Here is a 24,164-nt window from a genome sequence, read left to right on the forward strand (position 1 = left end):
TCCTGGTACCAAGGTTCACCAGGGTATTGTTGTTAATTTATTCTTATGAGGGTTCCCGGCAGATTGTAATATGGAAAGTTTTCAGAACTGAAACTGATACATGATATAGTGTGGTAAAAAAGAAAAGATTCGAAGAAAGGACCAAAGCTGGTATGTGATTTGTATTAGAAAGTATGTTTTGTCTAAGTCTACGGACATTTCATTGATGCAATGGTTTTATCGTCAAGACTACCAATACGGAGTTTTGTCTGTCTGGTCATTTTTTTTTCTGTATGTTTTAGTTATTTATGTTTATGGCTTCTGATTATGTATATGACTGCTTAGCCTTTTCTTGTATGTTTCTTTATGTTTTACTCTTGGATATTCTTTATAAAACTTGTAATGTGACAGGAGGTAGGTTGTATTGATTTCCACAGGATAAAAAACATGCGGGATATCAAAGAAAAAAGTGCTCCCAAGGGCCAGGTAGTTATTGGTAAAATTGACGGTGTCAAAATAAATAAGAAGGCACTAGAAACTACTATTGGAATTCATTCTCGTAATATCCCGCCTCATGATACAATCGCTGATACACCAGAAAGGGCTTATCCTTTAGACCAGATCATTCTAAGTGCAGAGTGGGATCACCTTCTGAATATTCTGGAACACATGCAGTCCGGAACTAAAATATCCCCAGATGCTTATCCAAGTTATGTTTGCAACCGCATAGATAAACTAATGGAGATCAAGGTAAGCATTATTTGAGCAAAGCAAGCATCATAGGTATGCTACTTTACTAGTCTTTTCACTTGCATGTTTCTTTCTTTATAGTTTTAGTTTGGTGAGTTTTTAGGATTTTTTTTTAGTGAACTTAGTGCATAATATCGCTTGTAGTATGTTTTCATTCAGGAAAGTTTCATTTCTATCTTAAAATCAGTTCGGGGTGCTAGATTTTAGCTCTTTATTAGCAAGAATGGATCAAAATGAGTTCTTTTTTTGGCTTCTCCAATTACAGTGACTGAGAAGTGACTAGTCCTGTAAGTTAGAACTTGCTATGCAATTTGAAAACTTTAGAGAGTGGTGGAGGTGGGGAGGTGGCCTCGCAAGTCTCTCTAATTCTTAGAAGTTACTGAAAGAACTCCAGTTTTCCAAAGGATCGGTTAGTGCCGACTACGGACGACATGGTGACAGTGATTAACTAATTACCCCCTGCTTCAAAATTTTGGACTGGGGGAAATGAAAGTCGAAGTGTACTTTGATGGTTTTGTTGCGTTGGGCAAAAGACATAAAATGAACTCTTGTTTGATAATTGGTGTTAAGCAAAGCAACTTTTGGTTTTGTCCAACATTTAGTATTTGAGGGGATTAGGGTGTGGTCTTGTCTTTGTATAGGTGTTACAGCGTTAGCTGTTAGCCCAAATTGATTGCTTGAAGGCCAAATTTGAATGAGTCTTTGTAGCCTGGTAGTCACAGTAAAGTTCTCATCGCATCTCCGTTATCTTCAGTGGTGATTTGATAGTAGTCAAAACAATGTTCCCAGCAAACTTTTGCTTTATTCTAGTTATCCATTAGATTAATCGTGAATATTGTCTCCACCATCACTTTTCCTGCATGACTCTGATTTTATTTAGAAGACAATTTAGAGTTTATTGGTTTCATGTGTATCTATATTTATTGACATATTTGAATGAATTGCAGTTATTTGCACACAGAAAATTGTTGTTAGCGATGGAACTTCTCTTCTCCTGTTATGCTGAATCTTATCCTGTTCGATGCTCAAACTGGAATTTTACTGAGAAAAGCCTACATACAAGTCAATCTAACTTCTGTCTCACAAGAAGTGTTCAAGTTGTATGTGGTAGATTAAATCCCAAAAGGGGTTCATTGCGATTCTGGGAACTTGACCATCAGAATTACTCCAAGAAAAAAAATTATAACCAACGTGAAGTGTCTAAATTGTATGGATCAACTAACTTGGATGTGATTGTTGGGAATGAGGACATGGGAAATATTTTGGATAGGGAGGAATCGTACCCAAAGGTTCTAGTTCCTTGTCTGCCCGATGAAACCACTGGAGATAGTGGGTGTCCAGTCAGTAGTTGTTTTTGGGAATGGAAACCGAAGTTTAATGTGCATTATGAAAAATCAGGGTCTGAAAATGTTAATGCATCGTCAGTGCTCCTTCCCGGTTTTGGTGTAGGTTCTTTTCATTATGAGAAGCACTTGAAGGATTTTGGTCGTGAATATAGAGTATGGGCAGTGGATTTTCTAGGACAAGGTATGGCGTTGCCTGTTGAAGACCCTGCCCCTTTGGCCGAGGATAGTGCTTCGGGAGAGATGGATTTGGTGTGGGGTTTTGGAGAACAAGCTGAGCCCTGGGAAAATGAGTTGGTGTACTCGATTGATTTGTGGAGGGACCAAGTTCATCATTTCGTAGAAGAGGTACTTTTCTGGGTTTATAAATTAACTGTAATTTGGTATTGTTTCAATGTGATATTAGTGTCATGATCATCTATTGTTCCGTGGTTCCTTTTTTGGTATTTCTGTCACTCTTTGGACAGTTGTTTCAAACTTTTACGGTGCAGTGGTGCCTACATACATACTTAATTTGAGACCCTTTATCATGAATTTTATCACCATGAGGCATGTATATAACACAAACTTCCTAATTATGCAGTTTGGGGTACGTTTAGCAAAATCATTATCTCACCCCTCTTCTCCTGCTGCCACCACTTCCCTTCAAGAACTTGCTAACAGGCACAAAGGTATCAAGTTTTTTTTTTGTTATCGTTTATATCTCAAAGTTATCTTATTTTCAGTAATTTCAAGCTCTTAAGTTCACTTGGGTGTCTTTTATTATATTTCTTGTGCTGTTTAGTATAATTGGTATTGGATTATTTATATTAAAAATGTGTTTTTTATATGATACCCTTAAAATTAAATCTTTTGTGTTAACTGTTGGCTGTACCTGAAAGGTGTTGCAAAGGTTGTCTTGAAGAAGGGGAAGGTACAACTGTTTCAGGATAGAATCCCAATGGTCTACAGTGGTGTGGTTGATAGAATAATTGGGAGACCACCACCCAAGACTGGAGATGTTGTGCTAGTAGCTGATGGAACTGAAAAGCCCATTGGTTGGGGTGTATATAATTCAGTATCAATGTTTTGTGTTCACCTCATGCAGCTAGAAGGTGATGCAGCAAGGTATACCCCTCCATGAGGCTTTCAAGTGTAATAATCTTATTCTGGAAGACATAAAATGAATCATGCCTAAAATGAAATGCGTAATCCAGTTTTGGTGCAGAGATCCATCATTGGCATTGAGCATGGAACAGCTGCTCCAAACTAGAATTGATGCTGCTATAGAATTACGTAGGTTCTTGGGGCTTCCCTCCACACACACAAATGCTTATTGTCTCGTGAATAGTGAAGGAGATAGGTGAACTTCCTTACTGATTTCCGGAGATTCCTTACTTATTGGTTATAAAGAAAGACGAATTTCCAAATTCCGGTAAATTCGCTCCTTAGATTCGCTCCTTAGATAGTGCAAGTGAACAATTTACACTAGCCCAAGACTCACAACCAAAAAACTGAAGAAGAAGAAGAAGAAGATCAACAACTCAACTAAAGATAGAAAAGATTGATTGTATTACTAATAGAAATTGTATTACATAAACATGGGCAGAAACTAACTTCAAACTTGCACAAGGACTTGAGGCTACAGGAGAATTGGATTGATTTTGGAAGGGTTGAGTTGAGCTGAATTTATAGCATGTGGGTGAATAATCTGGAAAATGACAGAAGGTTGTTGTTCTAAGGAAAAGGAAGGGTCAAGTGAGGTTTAATGGTGGTTCTTTCTAGATGGTGGAGTACTGGAGTGCTGTGCAAGTTTGACAGAACCAATAACAAAACAAATGCCCAGACCAAAATACTACAGCAACTCCTATTCTAGAAAATTACTTTAATTTTAACATTGGTTATGTCTGCCACTGTCATTTAACAGAAGCTTGTATCATTTGGAAATCACATATGGTAACTTCAGCTTCGTATGAACTTTACATCTGTTTATAATATTTGTGTTACACAGGAACGACCCTGATTCAATAACATAGTTTCTACCACCTAGTTCCTGTAGAGTCCAATTGAAAGTATAGATCAGTACTTAGTACATCATAACTCGGCTGAAAGATCATAACTCGTACTAATATATAATGCTAAACTTGTGTGTGTGTGTGAAGGGGCAGGGGGGTATGGTAGTTCCCAACTTTTCCAAGTGTTGAAAAAAAAACGATCAGCTAATGGCTAGAAATCAGAATTAAAACATTATTTTTCGCATGTGGGATTGCAAGTCCTGTAAAAGTGAACGTCGAAAAGCTCATGGTCAATTTGGTCATAATGGTCTGTTACTGATTCACTGGCTGATCCCAGTTGACTAATTGATGCTTTTTTTTCAATTCTACTATCTAATTGGAAGGAGAAATAGCGTTTTCCTCGATGTGAATTTTATATTCAGCTTCTGCTATTGAATGTGACAATGTCACATGTTCTGTGTGAATGCAGATATTCTCCATTTTCATTCCATAAAAAACTCCCCAATCCACATAACCTGAATTTGGTTATAGTTCTTAATCTATGAGCTCTGCTTTTGTTTTGACGGTTTTCTGAATCTTTAGGCCCATCATCTGACATGCTGCAGAAACTATTAAAAAACATCATCAGTTATGGTATTCTTTTTTAAAGTGTTTATCATAAGGATTATAAATTTTATTGCAGACTTTATATGCATCCATTCTCTTCCCTCCATTATTTGTGGTAACCTCCTTGTATTTTGGTTATGTTTTATTGATTTCTTGCAGGCTGTCAGGTTTAATAGTTGATGTTTTTGAAGATTTAGATGTTATAGCATCATCTACTGCTTGGGTTGAGAAATATAAACCAGTAATAACTTCATGCATCAGTTGAATCGATGGCATCAATCATGTGAAATGGAAACCGTCAATTGACATTCTAAAGGAAGAAGCATTAGAGTTGTCAGACCTTGATGGCTCCCATTTGTCTCTGTCTCTAGAAACAGTAGAGGTAGGAATCCTCTTACATAATTATCAGTTGCAAATTTCTAGTTGTCGTTTGTAATCTTTAGGCTCCCCTAACTTTTGGTAACAACTCGTGTCATGACATGTCATTATGACATGAATCTAAGCATTGTCCCATTCTTTTGCCAGGTTCTGGAAAATGGAATATCATATTCAATCTCATTGGATGGTCAGAAAACTGGATTTTATGCTGACCAGAGAGATAACCGTCAGTTTATATCCTCAATTGTGCAGGGTCAGAATGTCCTTGACATGTGCTGCTACAGTGGCGGGTTTGCTCTAAATTATAGCAAGTGGCGGTGCTGCAAATGACATTGGTAACAGATTGCTGAGTTTTAGTTCTTCCATGTTTTCATATTTCTTCAATGTGGCGAGTTATCATTGTTTACTCAAATGTAGAATTGTAGACAGATATGAATAGGATGAAAATTCTCTGAACAGAGAGACGACTAACTCAAAATCAGAAAGATAGCATTCATCTAGTTGACTGTAATTCACAATGAAAAATCAACAGCTTCTGGTATCACAACAAATTATGGAGTTCAAATATTAAGAAGCTATCTTATTTTGAAAATTATCTGCCTAGTAGACATGTAAAACTCATCCAAAAGACAGCTAATAGAGAAGTCCTGTTCCTAACTTGAAAACTTTCTCCAAGGTAATAGGTATGTCCTTCTCTCTAATGTGCTTGACTAATATATCTAAATGTCTTGTCAGACATCGACAGTTCATTGCCTGCTTTGGAGCTTGCAATGGAAAATATCGCTCTAAAGTCTAAACAACCTAGATCCAGAGAGAATATCCTTTCTGAGAAAAGATGCAACTGAGTTTATGAAAGAGGCCGTTTCTAGGCAAGAATGATGGGATTTTGTGATTTTGAACCCTCCAAAACTGGCACCTCGGAGAAAGGTATCTTTATGTATTCAGAACATTTTATTATGTGTGCTGTTTGGTTTAAAAAAATATCGTTTGTGTCACTTTCTTTTTATATGATGCATATTATTAACCAGTGTAGCTTGATTTCAGAATGGGTTGATTGTTCATGACTTGATATTCATTAGATATCTCTCTTACAGGAACTTATTACCAACATCATACTTATTGTTGAGTGACAATTCCATGTTTCGTTTGTTGTTTCTTATATAGGACCTACAGGGTGCGTCCGGAATGTATAGAAACTTAAATTCATTAGCTATCCAAGTAACGAAGAGAGGTGGACTGCTCATGACTTGTTCATGTTCAGGAGCTATGACCCAAAGTGGAATGTTTTTGCGTGTTCTTCAGGCAAGTTTTTAGTTCAGTTCTTTGATTTACAAGGAACTTTCACTTTCTTAAACTGCTTCAAGTATAGCTGATATAACGTTTTTTTGGCAAACATCTTTCTTCAGGGTGCCGCCTCAATGGCAGATTGGCAGGTAGAAAAGTGACAGTTTTTAGGCAATCTGGAGCTGCTTGTGGTCACCCTAATGACCCATCTTACCCTGAGGGTGCATACCTTTCCAATATCTTACTGAGAGTAGCAGTATTCAGTAGATGTATTCAGTGGCAATGCACTCAATATTAGGTCGATGTAGTTCAATTATTTGTTTAGTTTTAAAAAATGGAATAGTTAATGTATGCGTCCTGTAATTGTTGCAAAGTACCTGCTCCAAAAATCATCACTCTCAGAGATGAAATCTAGCTTCTGAAGTTGGCTATGAGTCTTATTTTAAGTGCTCAAACTAATGAGATAAAAAGATTGTGATCCACCTCAGCCAGGATTGTTGAATTCTATTACTTTGTTATGATATTGGAATTGAAAAATGATTAAAAAAGGTATCCAACTTTACAAGTTTTTACAATATGGGGACTAAATTTTTTTTTCTGTCAAATTGGGGACCAAATTTTTTAATTTTTGCAATGTGGGGACTAGTTACACATATAGTCTAAATTTCTCACTCGCTGTTTCATAATTCACAAATATATATACATTGTTATACACTTTCTTATCAAAGTATATCCATGTTACAACCTCATGACCATAGAAATTAATTCAAACTGTGAAACACCGTGTGAGAAATTTAGATGTCATGTTATACATATCCCCACATTGCAAAAATTAAAAAGTTTGGTCTCCAATTTGACAGAAAAAAAAGTTTAGTCCCCATATTGTCAAAATTGGTAAAGTTCAATACCCTTTTTAGTCATTTTTCGTATTGGAATTTAGCTTGTGCTTTTTCATTGGCAAACATTTGAGAGAGCTCAAGCGTACAGAAATAAAGAAAATCCTTGTTTTTCATACACAAAGATATAATAATACCAAAGCTAATACTAAATGCTCATTGATATAACATAACAGATTATTAAAATGCTTTAAGTAGAATGTTAAAATGCTTCGAACTTAATTACCTCTCTTATTTTTTCACTCTCAATTCTTAAACAAGTAAACAAGCGTCAGATCTTAACAAAAAAAAAAACAAAAAACAAATTTAGAAAGAACTTGAGGCTTGTCCTAATTATTTGTAAAACTCGTTATCATTATCAATAAAATTTATACTTTAAACGAAAAAAAACAAAAAAAACAAACAAACAAAACAATATAATTTTTTACTTTCAATGTTAATCTTTTATTGTTTTCTCAACATGATAGTATGGTTATATAGACTTATAGCATTATAGGAAGTTAACAATTTGTTAAATTGTTGTAAACTTGTAGACTAGATTATATAGATATATATAGACATAATTGTATCAATTAATGGCTTAAGTAGTTAATTTTGTCGGTCCATATTCAATTCTTAGTAGTCAACGTACTCTAGTTTTGTAAATTGGAATAAATGTATAATTTTGTCGATCTTTATTGTTTAGACCTTCTGACAAAAAAAAAATAAAAATCGCATACTTTTTTTTTAGGGTGAGGTGGGGTGGCCAACTCAGATTATCTGATGCTTTCAAATCGAAGGAGTTTAAATTGGTGGGAAAAACTGTTCTTCCATCGAAGGAGTTATATAGACTTATAACATTATAAGAAGTTTAAATCATAAAAAAATAATAAAAATATAATTATGTTAAATGAGATAATAAAGTTAAAACCCCGAGGGCCCAAATATTTGTATGAGTCTCGTTCCAAAGCCCACAACCCAAATATTTGTATGGGTCTAGTTGGTTTACCTTGTTCCAAACCCAAATTTCTAAAACATTTCTCTAAACCCTTCGAATTCCTTTCACTCTTCCCGTCACTCTAAAACCAAAACCATGGCCAATTCAAATTATCTAATGCATTCAACTCGAAGTGGTTTAAATTGGTGGGAAAACTGGTCCAATCAACAGATAAGTTTGTTTGAAAGTACTAGTTCTTCCATCGAAGTAATAGATGGTTGGTGTTGTCCTCACATTTCAAAAAGAATAAAAAACAAAGTGAAGCCATAATAGAGAAAATCAACAAATAATATAATGAAGATATTAGCAAATTAGAGGTGAAGTTTATGGCCTCTTCAAAGTTCAACAGTAGTGGAAACACCCGACCACTACATCAAATGAGCAACATGTAATTCTATATGGTTGTGGTATGTTTTATACGTTCAACTTTAGTTCTTTTATCCCTTGTGATTTGAGGAGATTTTTTTTAGTTTTAGTTTTAATTCTCATTCTCTCCAATTTTCTCCAATTACATTGGGCCTGGTTTCATATTGTGTCCATGTCCATAAGATGTCGTGATGATTTTGTAAAAATAAATAAATAAACATGTTAAAGGGTATAATGAACGCATAGATGAGAATATGCTACAAGTTTTAGGGCAAGAGATTGATAGGCTTGAGATGGGAAATCGAGAGTCACTTGAAAGATTTAGTACCTGCTGTTGATTCTTGGAAAATCGAGAGTCACTTGAACTCAAGTCTTTAAAGTTGACCATTTGCGCATTTGAGATTTTTAAGTTTTGTGATGTTTTTTTGGGGTGTGTTGCCGCAAGTGCGTCCAAAGCGGCTTCGAACCACACATTTGGGTTTTGTTTTTTGTTTTTTGTTTTTTTTTTTGTTTTTTTTTAAAATTTGTTGAAGATTTTTTTTGTGAAGTTGCTGATGTGGAAAAAAAAATTGCGGTCTGTGCTAGGTAAGTATGTTGGTTATACTAGTGCTAGGTAAGTATGTTGGTTATACTAAAATGTGTAGTTAGTGGTTACTTATCTAAATACATATTTACTTTTTCATCCCTCTAATCTACATTTATTAGTGTGGTATTTGGCAAATACTATTGAAATATTCAAAAGAAGTAAAGGGTAACCGTAAAAAAAATGATTGGTAGTATCTAGTGTAAACATATCAACTTTGCTAAAAAAAAAAAAATAGAAATGAGATCACACTTTATCAATTTACATTGGATTTCACTGCACGTTCAACCAGATATAATCGATAATTATATCAATTTATGTATCACAAATTTGAAAACACAATACAAATATTTCAGATATACTTTTTTTTCTTGGATAATGTTAATTTTTCTAATATCAATATACCTATTATTGTCTCTCATTTTGTTCTCAAAACATTTGATTTTGAGCATGAATATGTTTTAGTAAACTAACCATTTTATTTTTCAAATATCAAACTAAACGAATATACTGGGCCTTGAGACAGACTGGACTTTATTTTAAGTCCAATTTTTGCAACCCAAAATGCCCATTACATTTTACCTCTGAAATCACGAAAAAAGCGTCGGTCCTGTAACACTATAACAGAATTGTGTCTGAAATCCGTACCATTCCTAAATTTACAATAGTACCCTTTTAAAAACCATCATTAACGTTAATTAAAAAAATATTAAACTGATTAAACTCTAAACCATTGGATATTATCGTTATCCTCAAGATAACATCCACTTTCAATCTACACCGTTCAATTATTTATAGCAATTCTTAAGACCATTCATCGGTCCGAAACAAAAGGGGGAAAAAAAATACAAACCCTAGAAATTGCAAAATTAATTTCTCTGAGCTCAGGAAATTGGGTTCATTTTTTTCAAAAATTATGTCAAAAAGGTAATCTTTTTTATATCTTTGTATCATATATATATTATCTGTTCTGAATCATTGTGTTTTTATTATTGATATTTGTTGAATGGATTGAATCTGATGAGTTTTGGGTATTGATTTGTTTTTGGAATGATAAAATTGTTAAATGAATTGCTAGATGTGTATACTTATTATCTTTTTTCTTATTGATTGTGTGTAAGGGTTCTGTGCAAGTTCTTTGCACACGGGGCATGTTTAAAAGGAGACCATTGTGAGTTTTCACATGATTGGAAGGATCAATCAAACAATGTAATGACTCAAGTTTGTTTTTTTTTTTAATTATATTATGTTACAGTCTCATTTTTTGCTGACTCTGAAATCAACCAAAACACAGGTATGCACTTTTTATCAAAAAGGAGTTTGCTCGTATGGAAGTCGATGTAGGTATGAGCATGTAAAGATTGGTACCATCTCGTCGTCATCAACAAATTCTATACAACAGAAAGGTTCAAAAGCTGTTGAAGTTACTTGTCCTTCTAAGATATCAGTGGGTGCGGAAGTGAACGCAAATTTGAGCATTCATGTGGAGCTATCGGCGTTGAGTAGTCCTTTTTTTCCCCCAGCATGGAAACAAGATTCTGGTGAACAAAATTTCCCAGATGATGACATTGTTGGCAACTTGAGAGATGTTGACCGCCCGATATGTTCATTTGCTGCTGCTGGTAATTGTCCTAGAGGAGACAGATGCCCTCACATTCATGGAGATCTATGCCCAACATGTGAGAAGTATTGCTTGCATCCATATAGGCCTGATGAAAGGGAGGAGCACAGTATAATGTGTGGGAAGAAGAAACAGCACCTTGATGCACTTAAACATAGTCAAGAAATAGAGTGCAGTGTCTGCCTGGACCGTGTACTGTCAAAGCCCTCAGCTGCTGAACGCAAGTTTGGATTGCTCTCTGAATGTGATCATCCATTTTGTATCTCATGTATCAGGAATTGGCGTAGCAATTCCCCAACTTCTGGCATGGATGTCAATAGTGCTCTAAGGGCCTGCCCGATTTGTCGCAAGCTTTCGTACTTTGTCATTCCTAGTGTAATTTGGTATTCCACACTGGAAGAGAAGCAGGAGATAGTTGACAACTATAAAGCACGACTCGGGTATAATACCTATATCTGTGTGATTAAAATGGACAGATAAACTTAGTTCAGATGCCCCGACAGGCATTAGATAGTTACACTTGTTATTTCATAATTGTTGTTGCAGCGTTATTTGCTTTCCTGTTCCCATTATTGCTAGTTTTGGTTAAGTGTGGAAGTTTAATTACAGATTTGTGAATAATAGAAGTGATTCCTTTTGGGGCTGACATATTTTCCTGGTGCAGCTCTATCGATTGCCGGTACTTTGACTTTGGGAACGGGTCATGTCCGTTTGGAACCAGTTGTTTTTACAAGGTCTCTCTCTCTCTCTCTTGTGTGTGGGATATCTATTGTTTGCCTTTCTAGGGATATGCTGTACTCTATTTGGTATCATGTCAATGCATCTTGCTGTTGATTTCTTTCCAAAACTTATGCAAAATAAGACTTGGCAGTTGTGTTTATTGCAGGTCTATAAGTACTCAATGAACTATAAATTCTTTAATTTTGAATCTTACAAAAAAAAAGTAGGTGTTGGGTTATAATATGGACTTCATTTGCCTGGTTGTTGTGATAACTGATAATCAACTTGCCAGCGTTTATTTCACCATACTTCATAGTTCACATTTTCTCCATGTAAATTACTACGTATATTATTGTTTCTTTATTGTATGACTGGCAAGTGATCAAGCATCCACACTCCAGTACCGTTGAAAATATATAAATACAGTGATAAGATTGTTCCTAATTGTGGTTAACTGAGAGGCATCTGCAAAGTTGATTTAGAGAGTTTTTCTAGCTTGATTTGGCTCAAAATTTTAACTTTGCTCCTCGAAAATTATGATTGAAATGTTCTGTAGTATTATCTCTCTCTGTGAATTAAAGCTGAACAAACATTCAACTTTGTTGGATAACATTTTTGTAGCAACAAAGCTGATGAGGGTTGTGAGTGGGTGTTAAATATCCAAATTGTATATGGGTCAGATATGTAACTGGCTATTGTGAATCTGCTGTTGTTGCAGCATGCTTACCGCGATGGTCGCCTTGAAGAGGTAGCGTTGCGGCATCTTGGAGCTGAAGATGGGAACACAGTGATAGCAAAAGACATTAGGTTTGTCTTCTTATTTAGTTTTGGTTATTGTGGTGTTATTCGATGAAATGGCTTTTCTGATGGTCTATGCTTGAGGCTTCTCCTTTATTTAACGTAAGATGTTATGGTTCATGCAGGCTGTCTGACTTCCTTAGCAACTTGCGCCTGAGGTGAAACAGGTCTTGGTTTAAGACTTTCAACTGTAAGTTCAAAGTCTCCATCTTATTTTAATTCCCTTTCTTTATATCATGTGAATCCAATGGGTTCCATAACCCTGCTATTATCATAGATGCCACTGCGATTCAGACTTTGGTATTGTTGACCATTGTTTTGCATACTCTCAGAATTTAGATTCAGCATGTATTACATACCTGTGTCTGGTGAGATGGTGACGTCGTTTATTGAAATAATCTTAGGTGGTATTCAGTGGTTCTGCTTATCCTCAAGCAATCCGTTATCCTATCTGACTATGATTGTTTGTTTGCAGGGTGTTACTATTTATCAAAATATCCCATTTCAAGTGCTGAGTAACTTCTAGTGCCAATTTTAAACAAAATTCATGCTCAAGGTAATCTCTTAATCTCTAACACTTCCTCCCTGTGCATTATCGGTGTTTTCAGTTTATCTGCATAAAAAGTATCGGTCTCACATATATGTATAGTTGTATTTGTGGAAATTCATAGGGTTGGCTCGCTCTTTGGTTATAAACTGACCTCTTTGGTTATAAGAAAAAAAAACAAGTTGCCGTTGTCTCATTTGGTGGGTACCTCTGGAAAGCTCTCTTATGCTTGTCAACTGAAGTGCTTCCTGTAACAACTTTTTTATACATCTTTAGTCTTTCAGGTTGTACACTGGCTAGCTTAGTTGTTGTTCCTCATAGCCGTTTGCTTTATTACATATCGGATATTTTGTTAAACTGACATGCATCAGTGGCCGACTCCATTGATGCAGATAAATGTATTACATTCCTGAATAGCTTATGGTACTTTGTGTAAAGATCCGACTTGGGTAGGAAGTCACACAAGCTACGTATGCTAAAAAAGTTACCACTTATCTCATATGATTAATACACGAAAATTCAAGTTCAAGAAGTAATGTAAACTGAAATGGCATTATTTAGATAGAGACTTTAGATACCTTGTTACATTGTTCTTAACTTGTAAGAAAGTTTTCTTCAGAATACTGAGGACATTATTTTTAAAAAATTGGAGAGAAAATGCAATCAGTTGTTCATAGATCATCTAATTCTGATCCAGAATTGGTTGAACTTTTCTTCTAGGGTGATGAATAGTCAACATAGACATAAGTGTTACAGGCTTACAGCTTTTACATAGCGATCAATCATGCATGTATAAATTCAACGAAGAAGAAAGGGCGAGTACAAGGAAAAATAAGAGAACTGCCCCTTTCATTTATGAAGAACATTACTTGCTTCCATGCTTGTTATGGTATTAACATGAAATTCATCACAAAAAAAAAAAAAAATCTTGGCATTGCTTACAGTGCTTGCAGGACTTCCATTGTACAATTATTTGTTTCTTTTAGATCGTGTTTGTCCCTCATTAGTATGTCTATATCCTCTAATTTACTTTATGATGTTATTTTGTGCAGATTGTGGAATCCAATATTGGACTCAAATGAGCATGATTGGTTCTAGAATGATACTACATTCACTGTTTATAAAGTAATGATTGAAGACCAAGTATACAGGTTGGACGAACCTTTGTTCGCGGCATGTCATGGTTCCCTTAAAATAGCGTTTGCGGAACTTGAAACGTTACAAATAATGAATGATTTATGGCGATTTGAAACAGGCCTTCACGTCATTACTGAATTTGAAACTGTATGTATTCGGATCCAGATATTGATGTGATGATCAGTGTTTGTATTTCATGATGATGCGATGATTTGCTAATGTGTATACAGACTGGCAATTTTGAAAGAAAAATAAATTTGGTTGAAGTAGCATGCCCTTTGCTTTTCAGTTCTTGGATAAGGACTTCCCAGTGATATTATACGTTGTTTGCTTAATAATCTTTTAGTCAAGTTAGTGCAAGACCCTATGACCCTATCGTTCTTGGTGGCGTCTATTTTGAAACAATGAAATACTCATTTGCAAGAGATTTCTTTGTTAACAGTGCTTGGAACATTGTCGACAGACCTAGAACTGCTCCAACCGCTAAACAACGCACTTGGACTTGGGTCCCTCCTGAACCTAATATCATAAAATTAAACACCGACGGCGCTCTGTCTGGAAATCCGGGCCCTTCTGGCATTGGCATAACTTATAGAGATAGCTATGGTATGTTTAAGTCGGTACCATGCAAAAACATTGGTATCACCGTACTAACTTTATAGCGGAATGTAAAGCAATTTTAGAGGGTACCGAGCTTGCTATTCAAAGGGGATGGTTGCTGCTATGGATCGAGTATGACTATTTCTGCAATCAAAGCCTTTGGTGGTGGACAACTCCCATGGGACTTACATCCTAGATGGAGAGTTTGCCTCAGTAACTTACATTATGTCAGAATCACCTCCATTTGGAGAGAGAGAGAGCAATGTCGTCGCTGACTTAATTGCTAACGCTGGTGTAGCGCTTCAACTTAATGAGAGAGTCAAGTGTTTGAGGGGAAGCCACCATGGCTGCTAAGATGGGAGGCTCCATATGAGGTCTTTTTAAGATTTGTTTGATTGTAATGTTGGTAGTTAGACTATAGATGTTGATGTTCTCGTGTCCATTTAGCTTTGAACTGAACAAACATGCAACATGCATTGTATGACCAGTTCACACATCTTCTGTAACTCAATTGTAAATTTTAATACATTATTCCTGTTACCAAGCTAAAAATAATAATAATAATATCATTAACATAATTAAAATATCAAAGTATCATATTTTCTGTATGCAAGTTGGATTTGAATTGCAGAATTTTATTGAAAAGAAGAAACAGAAGTAACATCTGAACGACTTCACAGTGTAAAAAGAATCTACATCTACAAGATGTCATAGTTTAGCTTTGTCTTATGAGCTTTCAGTCAATCAGTCCTTTTACTGATTATATGGCATCCATTCAGGAACGTCTCTAATGTTTATTGCAGCTGAAATTACCAATTATTATCAATCTCATTGGCCAGACTTAAAAGATTTTGTTGCTATCAAAGTCGAAACATATCTTTTTAGTTTATATAAACATCAGTCTTTCTTTTCGATAATGATATAAGCAATTAAGCATAATAATCCTTAAACCATATTAAGTTCACGATTCCATCAACATGTGGAACGCCCCTGACCCCCGCGAACCTTCCATGTGCTAGAACATTTGATATCCGGGTAACTAGAACTATAAGCGAGATACATGACAAAATCATGGCATGGCTGCGTGAACATGTCAACACATTGTATTTATGAGGATCGGATATTTCTTTCAAGCTTTAGAGCTGTGTGACACGCATGATTTAATTTTTTTTTTTTTTTTTTTTTTTTTTTGGGTTTATTCTATTTTGGCCCCAATTTTTTTTTTGGGTGTATTCAGTGTTTTGCTCCTGTAAGTTGCATAATTTGTTTTTGGCCCAGCTCTGTTAGTTGACTAGGTTAACTTTAACTGCCATTGTATGGTTTGCACACGTGCCACACGTGACTTTTTTTTAATAAACGAAACAAAATGACACATGTCGAAATCTTACGGTTGGCATCCAAGGGTTTCTTAGCTACTAGCCGTGGAGCTTTGAATGTTGCTCTCAACCCGGGGGGCAAAGGTTTGTATTTTCTTTGAAAAATATCCCACAGTCCATTAATAGAGAAGGCGCTAAAAGCTTAAAAGTTTTTTGAAATATGGGCCAAAAACAAAAATATATGTAAATGGAATTGAAGAGGAGATGAGCTGATGAGGCGATATGATAACTTGAAAAGGAGTATGGTTTTGGAGTGGGTTTTATGAGGAGTCTTTCTACGTGAACAAACTGATGTGGCAAGCAGAGAGACCTTGATTGCAGTATTTTTGGAGCAATACACACGCACCCTGCCTGATGTGTTGAGTTTGTTCATATAGAATTTTTGTTTTATGAGAGAGACAACAAGTTTGTTAATGAGATAACAAGTCATTAAGAAAGAAGATAAGTTGTTTTCCCGCGTTCTCCCCACCACATTCTCCTGATATGTAGAAATCCTAAACATTTTAATCCAAGGCGTCGATGTTTGTACGATAAATAGATACTTGCCACTTGGACTTTTAAATCGATATCATCGAAACAAAATTTGTATTGGATTTCAAAATCAAAATTTTACGAAACTAGCATTTACGAGATTCACGCGCAAGTCACATGAAGGGTAAAATTGTCATTTTAAAAATATGATACGGTGCAGTTAAAGTTGACCCATCCAACTGACAAAATTGAGGCCAAAAATAAATTAAACGACTTACATATAGGAGCCAAATGCTAAATACCCTCATAAAAATGGGGCCAAAATCAAATAAACCCAATATTTTTCAGAGTGCAAGAGCAAAAGAAAAACCAAAAAATTAAAATGATATACTGATTTGTGATGCAAATTCCAAACATGTCATATAGGAAATATATACATCTCATGAATAGATCAATGGGCTATATGCTTTCTAGTCCTTCCTTTCCTTCAAAAGAGGAGAAAAAAAACAAAGAGGGGAGCTTTATGCACTAAAAGCAAAAGAGAAGAAAAAATATGTCGCAAATAAAGAGGAAGTATGAATCCAAATCTTTTTCAAACTTTGTTATAAACTTTAAAGGTGGAACTATGAATCCAAATCTTTTTCGAACTTTTTTGGATTGATTTGTAACTCAATCCAAATCATGCATGTTCTGTGCTCTTCTCATTTTGACAAATAAGTTTACTTGTATTATTGAGGAGAAGAAAAAAAAAACCAAAAGTGAATCCTCCCCCTTCATAAATAAAGCAATCTTTGTGGGAAATGAGAATAATATGGACACTGTTGGACATAAATGAATTGGCATTTTCCAAACATTTAGATGCCGCCCATAATCGTATTTATCAAATATAAGTTTTTGTACACAAGGTGAACGTTATGTCAGATATTTGAGAAACATTAAACTGATCGGTAGTATTTAGTGTGAAACTGTGAAAGCATTCGCCAGGGGTGTAACGTCTAAAGCGGCATTTTACCACCGATTACATTAAAGCAAATATTGTCTAATTTTGATTGCGAAATGTGTTAGAAGATTACTACATTAGGGGGCCAGTTTATTAAATGCCGGCATTTAGGAGAGGTCTGAGTCTTACCTACCTTTCAATGTTTTGTTGTTCGACGTCAGTTGTGTACTTGTTGACGATGGGATATTATGGGCTCTATCCAGAGACAGAAAAATTGGATTCATTCTCTGGTTCTACACTCTTCATTTACTATCCCTGGTAAATAGTTAAATACCAAGAGTTGCAGCATATAGCAATCATATCAGAAACCTTTCTTCCTAATTAACTTTTTTTTTTTGCTATGGGGAAATTGTATTGAGCAAAAACAGTTTACACAATATAGGTAAAATGCAATTTAACCTTACTCATTAACCTTATTAAGTAGTGTTTAGAAAAAAAAAATGGTAAATACAAGAACAAAAAAAATAAAAATAAAAACATGTTCTTGTATTTACCAACTCACCCAACGTTGGAAATACAAAATAAGACTAGAAATGAAAACTTAAAGCAGCGGGCCCGTTTTGAATGCTATTCAATCATTTGATCCCAAAATCTGATTTCAGTACATAATTTTGTCATTGATGGCAACATATATATAACTCCTTCGATTCACAGTAAAATAACTGCTTCAATTCACTGCCAACAGACCTTTCCATCCACGGCAACATAACTTTTTCTAATTTTGTTTTAATAGATCACATGTGCGTCCGACCATTCCGCTCCACTAAATCTCTCTGCTTATTATCAACACAAACAAACGTTCAAATTCAGTTTGCGTTCTTAAATTTGAGTCCGACTTCCATTGCTGCATTTGCACTCAGCAGTAAGCAACACAATGTGTTTGAGTGTTCCTTGTGGTCGATCATGCTAGAATGTGGCATCCTTTTGTTAATTTCTTGGTCTATTTTTTTTCCATCGCACATAATATAATTTCAAACATCTTATCAAAACTTTTCACAATTATGATCATAATTGGTGTACGAATACAATAAGTAAGTAAAATGCCTATGTTCCAAGGATAAAGGATATAAGCGTACGAAACTATAAATAAATATCATAATATGAGACCCAAATAGGGTGTTTTTCTAACACAACAGCCCATTCCAACTTTGTAAACAACTGTCAACAGATCTTGAATCTTGGGTTGATTACTTTGATTTAATATGTGCATACGTGCGTGCATACAGAACATTAGAATTAGGCATGCTCCCTTTCCATGCAGCTAAGTCAATCCCAAGGAGACCAAGAAACCTTCACTCTTTTCAAAGGAAATATTTTTTATCCCCAAAATACATTCTTGTCACATACCAACATAAGGGAGACAGCTCTGTCTCCCCCCTTGCCTGGAATCATCAATCTTTTCATCTCGTGTTCAATTTACTAAGTAATGGAGATGGAACATCTGATCCGGAGTCTAAATTTTTTCGGAACATAATTTACAATTGTGCCAGTGAGGATTTGGTATGTTTGAACTTTGAAGCATAAACTGTTCAGGCTGTGATGGTTCTTATGAATAGTTATGATACAGTCATGATAAATCCAGCAGTTTAGGCAACTATTTAAATTCGGTCAGGTTCTTGGGAGTATATATATTTTAAAGATTTTAAACTTTTAAAACCATCTATTTCAAATCTAAGCCAACAAATTTTCTTTGAAGTCCCAACACATGGCAAACAGATCGATATATAGTGTCTGACACTTGCGGGAGCATGACTCTTTCTTGGCATAATCCTTTAGTTATCATGTACGTACAGCATGGCAAGATTGATGCCTACAAGTATGTGTGGATCAATTGATCATGGTTATAATTTTACATGATTTGGTAAAATACACACCACATCAGTTTAGAAAGTTCACACGGAGATATGTGTCGATCAGCTTATTTTCGTTTGATGCAGTTTTTCTGTTTATAGAGGACCGTTTGGAATTCAAGTGAGATACTATACTGATGTACGTATTGTATATATATGTTTAGTATTCGTCGGAGTAATTGTACTATATGACAATAATTTGACAAGTGGAAAAGTGTTAATGATCGATCTATTTCTTGATGGTAACTGAGCATCATTTCTCTTCATATCCAGAGGCGGATCCAGGGAGCCGGGGTTGTAGCCCACCCCAACTTTGCCAAAACAAAAAAAAATAGTGTTAATAGTATAGAATTTACCATATGGGAGGGATAGAGCTATTCCATGAGTTACAAATTGAATTAAGATTTCATTTTGTAGATATGATCTTCTCACAATAGATACTATGTTCACAAAATTTAATCATATTTGGATATATTGAATGTTGCAAAACTAGTTTTCAATTTTAAACGTTTAACTAATGATAAAAATTTTCCGATTTCATAATAATATTTGATTAGGTTAGACATATTTGAATAAACCAAAATTTAGTAGGTATGTTATTTATGCATGGCGGGGATATCATATCTACAAAATATCAACCCTTAATTCAACTGGTAGGATGAGATATGGTTAGGGGGTTGTCAATGAGTTTCGATAACTCGATAACCGACCCGAACCAAACTAATAAAAAACGGTTTGGGTTTTGGTAATTTGGCTTGCCCTCTACCGACCCAAAATTAAACTGATAATATATTGGTTTGGTTTCGGGTTTGCTCTCCACACCGAACCGATATGAATCCAAAGATAAAATGACATTTTAGTAATATTTATGATTAATTTTGTGTATGTTTGTCAATTGTGTGGTGGAATTAATTGATTTAATTTAGGATTTAATTGATTTTATAGTTTTTGGTTCAGGTCGGTTCGGTTTTGGTTTGCAATATATTTTTTCAATTCGGTTCGGTTTCGAATGAAATGTAATATTATCGGTTCGAGTCGGTTTCGGGTTCCCAATTTTTTTATCGGTTCAGGTTTGGATTTTTCAGAACTTGACCCAAACCGATCCATTGACAACTTTAGATATAGCTTTGTACATTTTGGGAGTGGCTCTATTATTTGAGCAGCCCCCCTCGAGTGACAACCCTATATCCACCTCTGTTCATATCTACTTACCGATAAGTATGAACGAGTTGGCCTATTATTTCCCAATTCTTTCCATATACTTTTTCTCTAAAATCGGTCTACAAATTAAATCATAGCTATATGGGGAGTGAGTGAGAGAGAAGAAGGGGGAGGGTGATTTATGTCATCTGGTACATTGTTCATAAGCGTTGTAAGCTTACATATAAGATTTCCATAAGAGCCTACTTTGATATATAGGGAAAACAATATCAATCGATCCCCACTAAGATAACTTGTATTTAGACAATCTACTACTTTAATAAAAAATCTAAATTTTACTACAACCAACAACCATAACCTAAGCTATGTAATTAACTATCACAAACAAATAATAACAATGTAAAGTAACTTACCACAATAAGACACAAAGATGTAACGTGGTTTGGCTAATGATGTCTACTTCCACAAGAGCAAATAATTTTATAAATGGGAAGGAAGATTACAATCATTTTTCTTAAGTCTCTTCAACTTACTAGATTTCTCTTATCTCCTTACAAGCATTTTCTCTTTGCAAGAGTTTCCACTCAATTTTGGTTGTTCACAAAATTGGGTTTCTATTCTAAGACTTAATTACTAAAAACCTAACTTTGGTTTTAATAGTAATCTAAAATTTTAGTGTAAAAACACGATCTCGATTTTATGGTGAAATATTGAAACTCGGTATGTAGAGGCAAGAGCGTGGGCGCTTTGGAATAGGCATAGAAAAGTGCACGCGCGCCCTTCTTGATCACATTCCAATAACATTGTTTCGCAAAGAGGAGAAAAAAAAACTATCTTCTTTTTTTAGGTAAGGGCGCTGCGCCTTTTGGGCAAGACATACACATGTGGGACAGGGAATCAGGTCGGGTTTGACTTGAATCCGACCCAACCCAAATCCAAATAGTTCGGGTTTGGGTTGATTTTCATATCCGTTTATTTATTCAGGTCGGGTTCGGATATATTTTTTGGGTTTTTTTTTTTTTTTTTAGTGTTATCCTATCGGGTCGGTCGGGTTTGGTGGATTCGAATATTTCGGTTTGATTTCGGTTTGATTCGGATTGAATTCAAATACGATTGGATTTATCCAACTCGAACCCAACCCATTCCCTGCCATATATGCATGCACCTGGCCTCTTCTCTTGACATGAACAATACTTGTTTTGCCAATCTTCCTTACGTGAGAGATAACACCAGCACACTTGAGTATGCATGGAATAAGTAATAACCATAGTTTGGGATTTTGAAAATCTAAAAATCTAGAAAATTGAAATTCACAATATTTCAACTCATGTCATTTCGATTTCGATTAAGGGTTAATGAGTATTACCCCCACTAGATGAGCCAATTAGGATTTCCTCATCCCCCACTAGATGGGAAATTAGGATTTCTTTTTTGTGTGTAGGGGGGGGGAGATTCTAATTTCCCCCTAGTTTTTTTTTTGTGTATTTGGGGAAGAGACCCTAATTTTCCATCTAGTGGAGGGATCTAATTGGCTTATCTAGTGGGGTAATACTCATTAACCCTTCCATTAATTTTGGAATCATCAATATTTCAGCTTTATATTGTTTTTATCCATTTTTTTTAAATCGAAATATCCGATAAAATTCTGACCGGAATCGTGAACACGGGTAATAGCATCTATCCCTGCTACCAATAGATGCTACCAATAGAGATGGTCTTTTAGGAGTTATTTCACGGACAAAGATACAAACATAAACATTGTGTCTAGAGTGCCGACGGGCATGAGCATTAACTTGTATACGTTTAATATTCGTCGGAGTAATTGTACTATATGACAATAATTTGACAAGGGAAACAGTTCCGTCGGGCCTAGGACTTCCTGTACAGCAGGAGTGAGATGAGCAAAATGTCCTACAACAGTTTGAATAGTGTTACTCGTACTATTGTCTTTGTGTTCATTGATTTAGAAATAAGCTAAATAAGCTAGGGATCGGAAGAGCATTCAATATCTCTCTGCACTTTTGTTACTGATTTTCGGTAGAGCCTACGTTGACAATGCAATTATTCTTATTGATCCATTTCACAGAAATTACCAATCATCCAAAATGTTCCCTATACTTGAGGAGTTAAGGCCCTTAATTCCATTCCATTTACAAACATATCAGTAGGATACTAGCAGTCTAGCACATAGTGGAGGTCCCATTACATCAATATGTAACTCTCTCTCTCTCACACACCCCTCTTTGTGGCTAGAGGGAATTAAGGATCTAGGGGACTTTTGATTGTGAAACTTTGTAGTTTGTACAATGATTTGCTGTACGAGTGGCAGAGTTTGAATAAAGTGGTTTCCCAGTATTAATTTTCTTTTATACGTACTTTTCTTCTATGAAGCCTGCTCATGTATTATCTGTATGTATTCCTTCTCAACCCCTCGAAATACCCAAAGAACCAACCAGCTATACACAATTACACACACCTTTAGGTAATGACTGGTGTGTTAGGAAATTATATATTGGTTAAACCTTCCAGTGAGTTTGCATAAAGTGGTTTAATTTCCCAGTATTAATTTTCTTTTCGTACGTTGTACGCATGCTAGGAAATTGGCTAAACCTTACGGCCTCAATCTGTAATTATATTCCAGTGTAAGTATGATCCAGCACTTTTGTCACTTTTTTTTTTCGATAACCATAGCACTTTTGTCATCTGAGAACTATGAAATGACTTCTAAAAGTTCATAATACACACAGGTTATAACTTATATATGTTAAAACACTTGCATGGAATTGCAATTTAAAGCCAAGCAGATGGTCATGTTCAGTGGGGCTGATGAAGACGAAAGAGAGAGTGACATAAGGAACAGTAAACTGGATGTAAAGATTGTACAGCAGAACTACAGACGTAGACACATGTAGTAAGTGGATAAGAGTATAAGACAATGATGAAATGGTGTTACTGTGTTTAGGACAGTCTCTCAACTCGTATCGAGCCAAGCCGACCAAAGCTCTTACACCAAAGCAAATGCTGGGTTGTAGTGAAAGCACATGCTCCTCAAAAAAAAAAAAAAAAAATGTAAAACATGAAATTACATGTGTATGTATGGTTCGATCATGTACAAACTCACCTTTCTCTCTCTCTAAGACATATTCGAGCTTTTCAACACACACTGGATTTTTAGAAACCCCACCCGCTCTTATCTTGTCCCCTCACTCTCTTCTAGCTCCCTTAAGTTTTTTACTTTTTTTCCTCAAATTTTCGGATTATTTCTGTATTTGGGATTTTTTTGGAGTGGGCAATGCTATTTGTTTTGAACACATTCTCCAACAAGAAGTCTGTTCTTTCAAGTCCCAAGATTATCTCATTCTTCCACTCTCCCCCCATCCCCCTTTGCTTCGTCTTTGTATTTACTATTTACTCCTTGTTTTTTGTTTTTTCTTTGCTTTCTTTCTTTAGTTTTTATTTGTTTATTATCTAATGGTATTTTCAAAGATTATCTAACTTAATGTGTTATTTGATTTCAAAGTCAAGAATATTTAAACTTTAAAGATTCCAACAAGTCCAAATTATGAAACTTTTGCGTTTAGGATGTGCAAAAATTATTATATGTATTTCAAGTTTTTAATGCAATTAGTTAGAGCAAGTTCAATGGAAATGTTAAATTGGGCTGCTAAAAGTGTCACATAGGCTTTTTAGCTTGCCCAATCAAATTTAGCTTCCTAAAATAAAAAAAC

At 35.2% G+C, this 24,164-nt stretch overlaps 2 protein-coding genes across 4 annotated transcripts; both read left to right on the forward strand.

The window, feature by feature from the left end:
• On the forward strand, nt 1-6,821 carry LOC147484036 (uncharacterized). 3 transcript variants are annotated; one of them, XM_086580583.1, is made up of 10 exons: nt 1-150; nt 417-729; nt 1,677-2,420; nt 2,656-2,743; nt 2,954-3,179; nt 4,832-5,054; nt 5,198-5,385; nt 5,786-5,977; nt 6,215-6,352; nt 6,457-6,821. In XM_086580583.1, the coding sequence occupies exons 2-6, from the start codon at nt 427-429 to the stop codon at nt 4,935-4,937; spliced, it is 1,467 nt and encodes a 488-aa protein (XP_086436709.1). In that variant the 5' UTR covers nt 1-150; nt 417-426; the 3' UTR covers nt 4,938-5,054; nt 5,198-5,385; nt 5,786-5,977; nt 6,215-6,352; nt 6,457-6,821. The 3 variants fall into 3 exon arrangements, with proteins under 3 accessions (XP_086436709.1, XP_086436710.1, XP_086436711.1); XM_086580584.1 differs by lacking the exon at nt 6,457-6,821 and having other exon boundaries at nt 5,303-5,385; nt 6,215-6,441; XM_086580585.1 differs by lacking the exons at nt 5,198-5,385; nt 5,786-5,977; nt 6,215-6,352; nt 6,457-6,821 and adding an exon at nt 3,269-3,347 and having other exon boundaries at nt 4,832-4,977.
• Nucleotides 6,822-9,871: 3,050 nt separating this feature from the next.
• LOC147484037 (zinc finger (CCCH-type/C3HC4-type RING finger) family protein) lies at nt 9,872-14,250 on the forward strand. The gene is made up of 8 exons (XM_086577060.1): nt 9,872-10,082; nt 10,277-10,364; nt 10,450-11,216; nt 11,441-11,510; nt 12,215-12,303; nt 12,420-12,484; nt 12,770-12,850; nt 13,894-14,250. Exons 1-6 carry the CDS (start codon nt 10,072-10,074, stop codon nt 12,454-12,456), a joined length of 1,062 nt encoding a protein of 353 aa, XP_086433186.1. The 5' UTR covers nt 9,872-10,071; the 3' UTR covers nt 12,457-12,484; nt 12,770-12,850; nt 13,894-14,250.
• Nucleotides 14,251-24,164: the final 9,914 nt, after the last annotated feature.

This window comes from Coptis chinensis, chromosome 8, assembly GCF_015680905.1.
Source record: "Coptis chinensis isolate HL-2020 chromosome 8, ASM1568090v1, whole genome shotgun sequence".
In the NCBI taxonomy this organism is placed as follows: Eukaryota; Viridiplantae; Streptophyta; class Magnoliopsida; order Ranunculales; family Ranunculaceae; genus Coptis; species Coptis chinensis.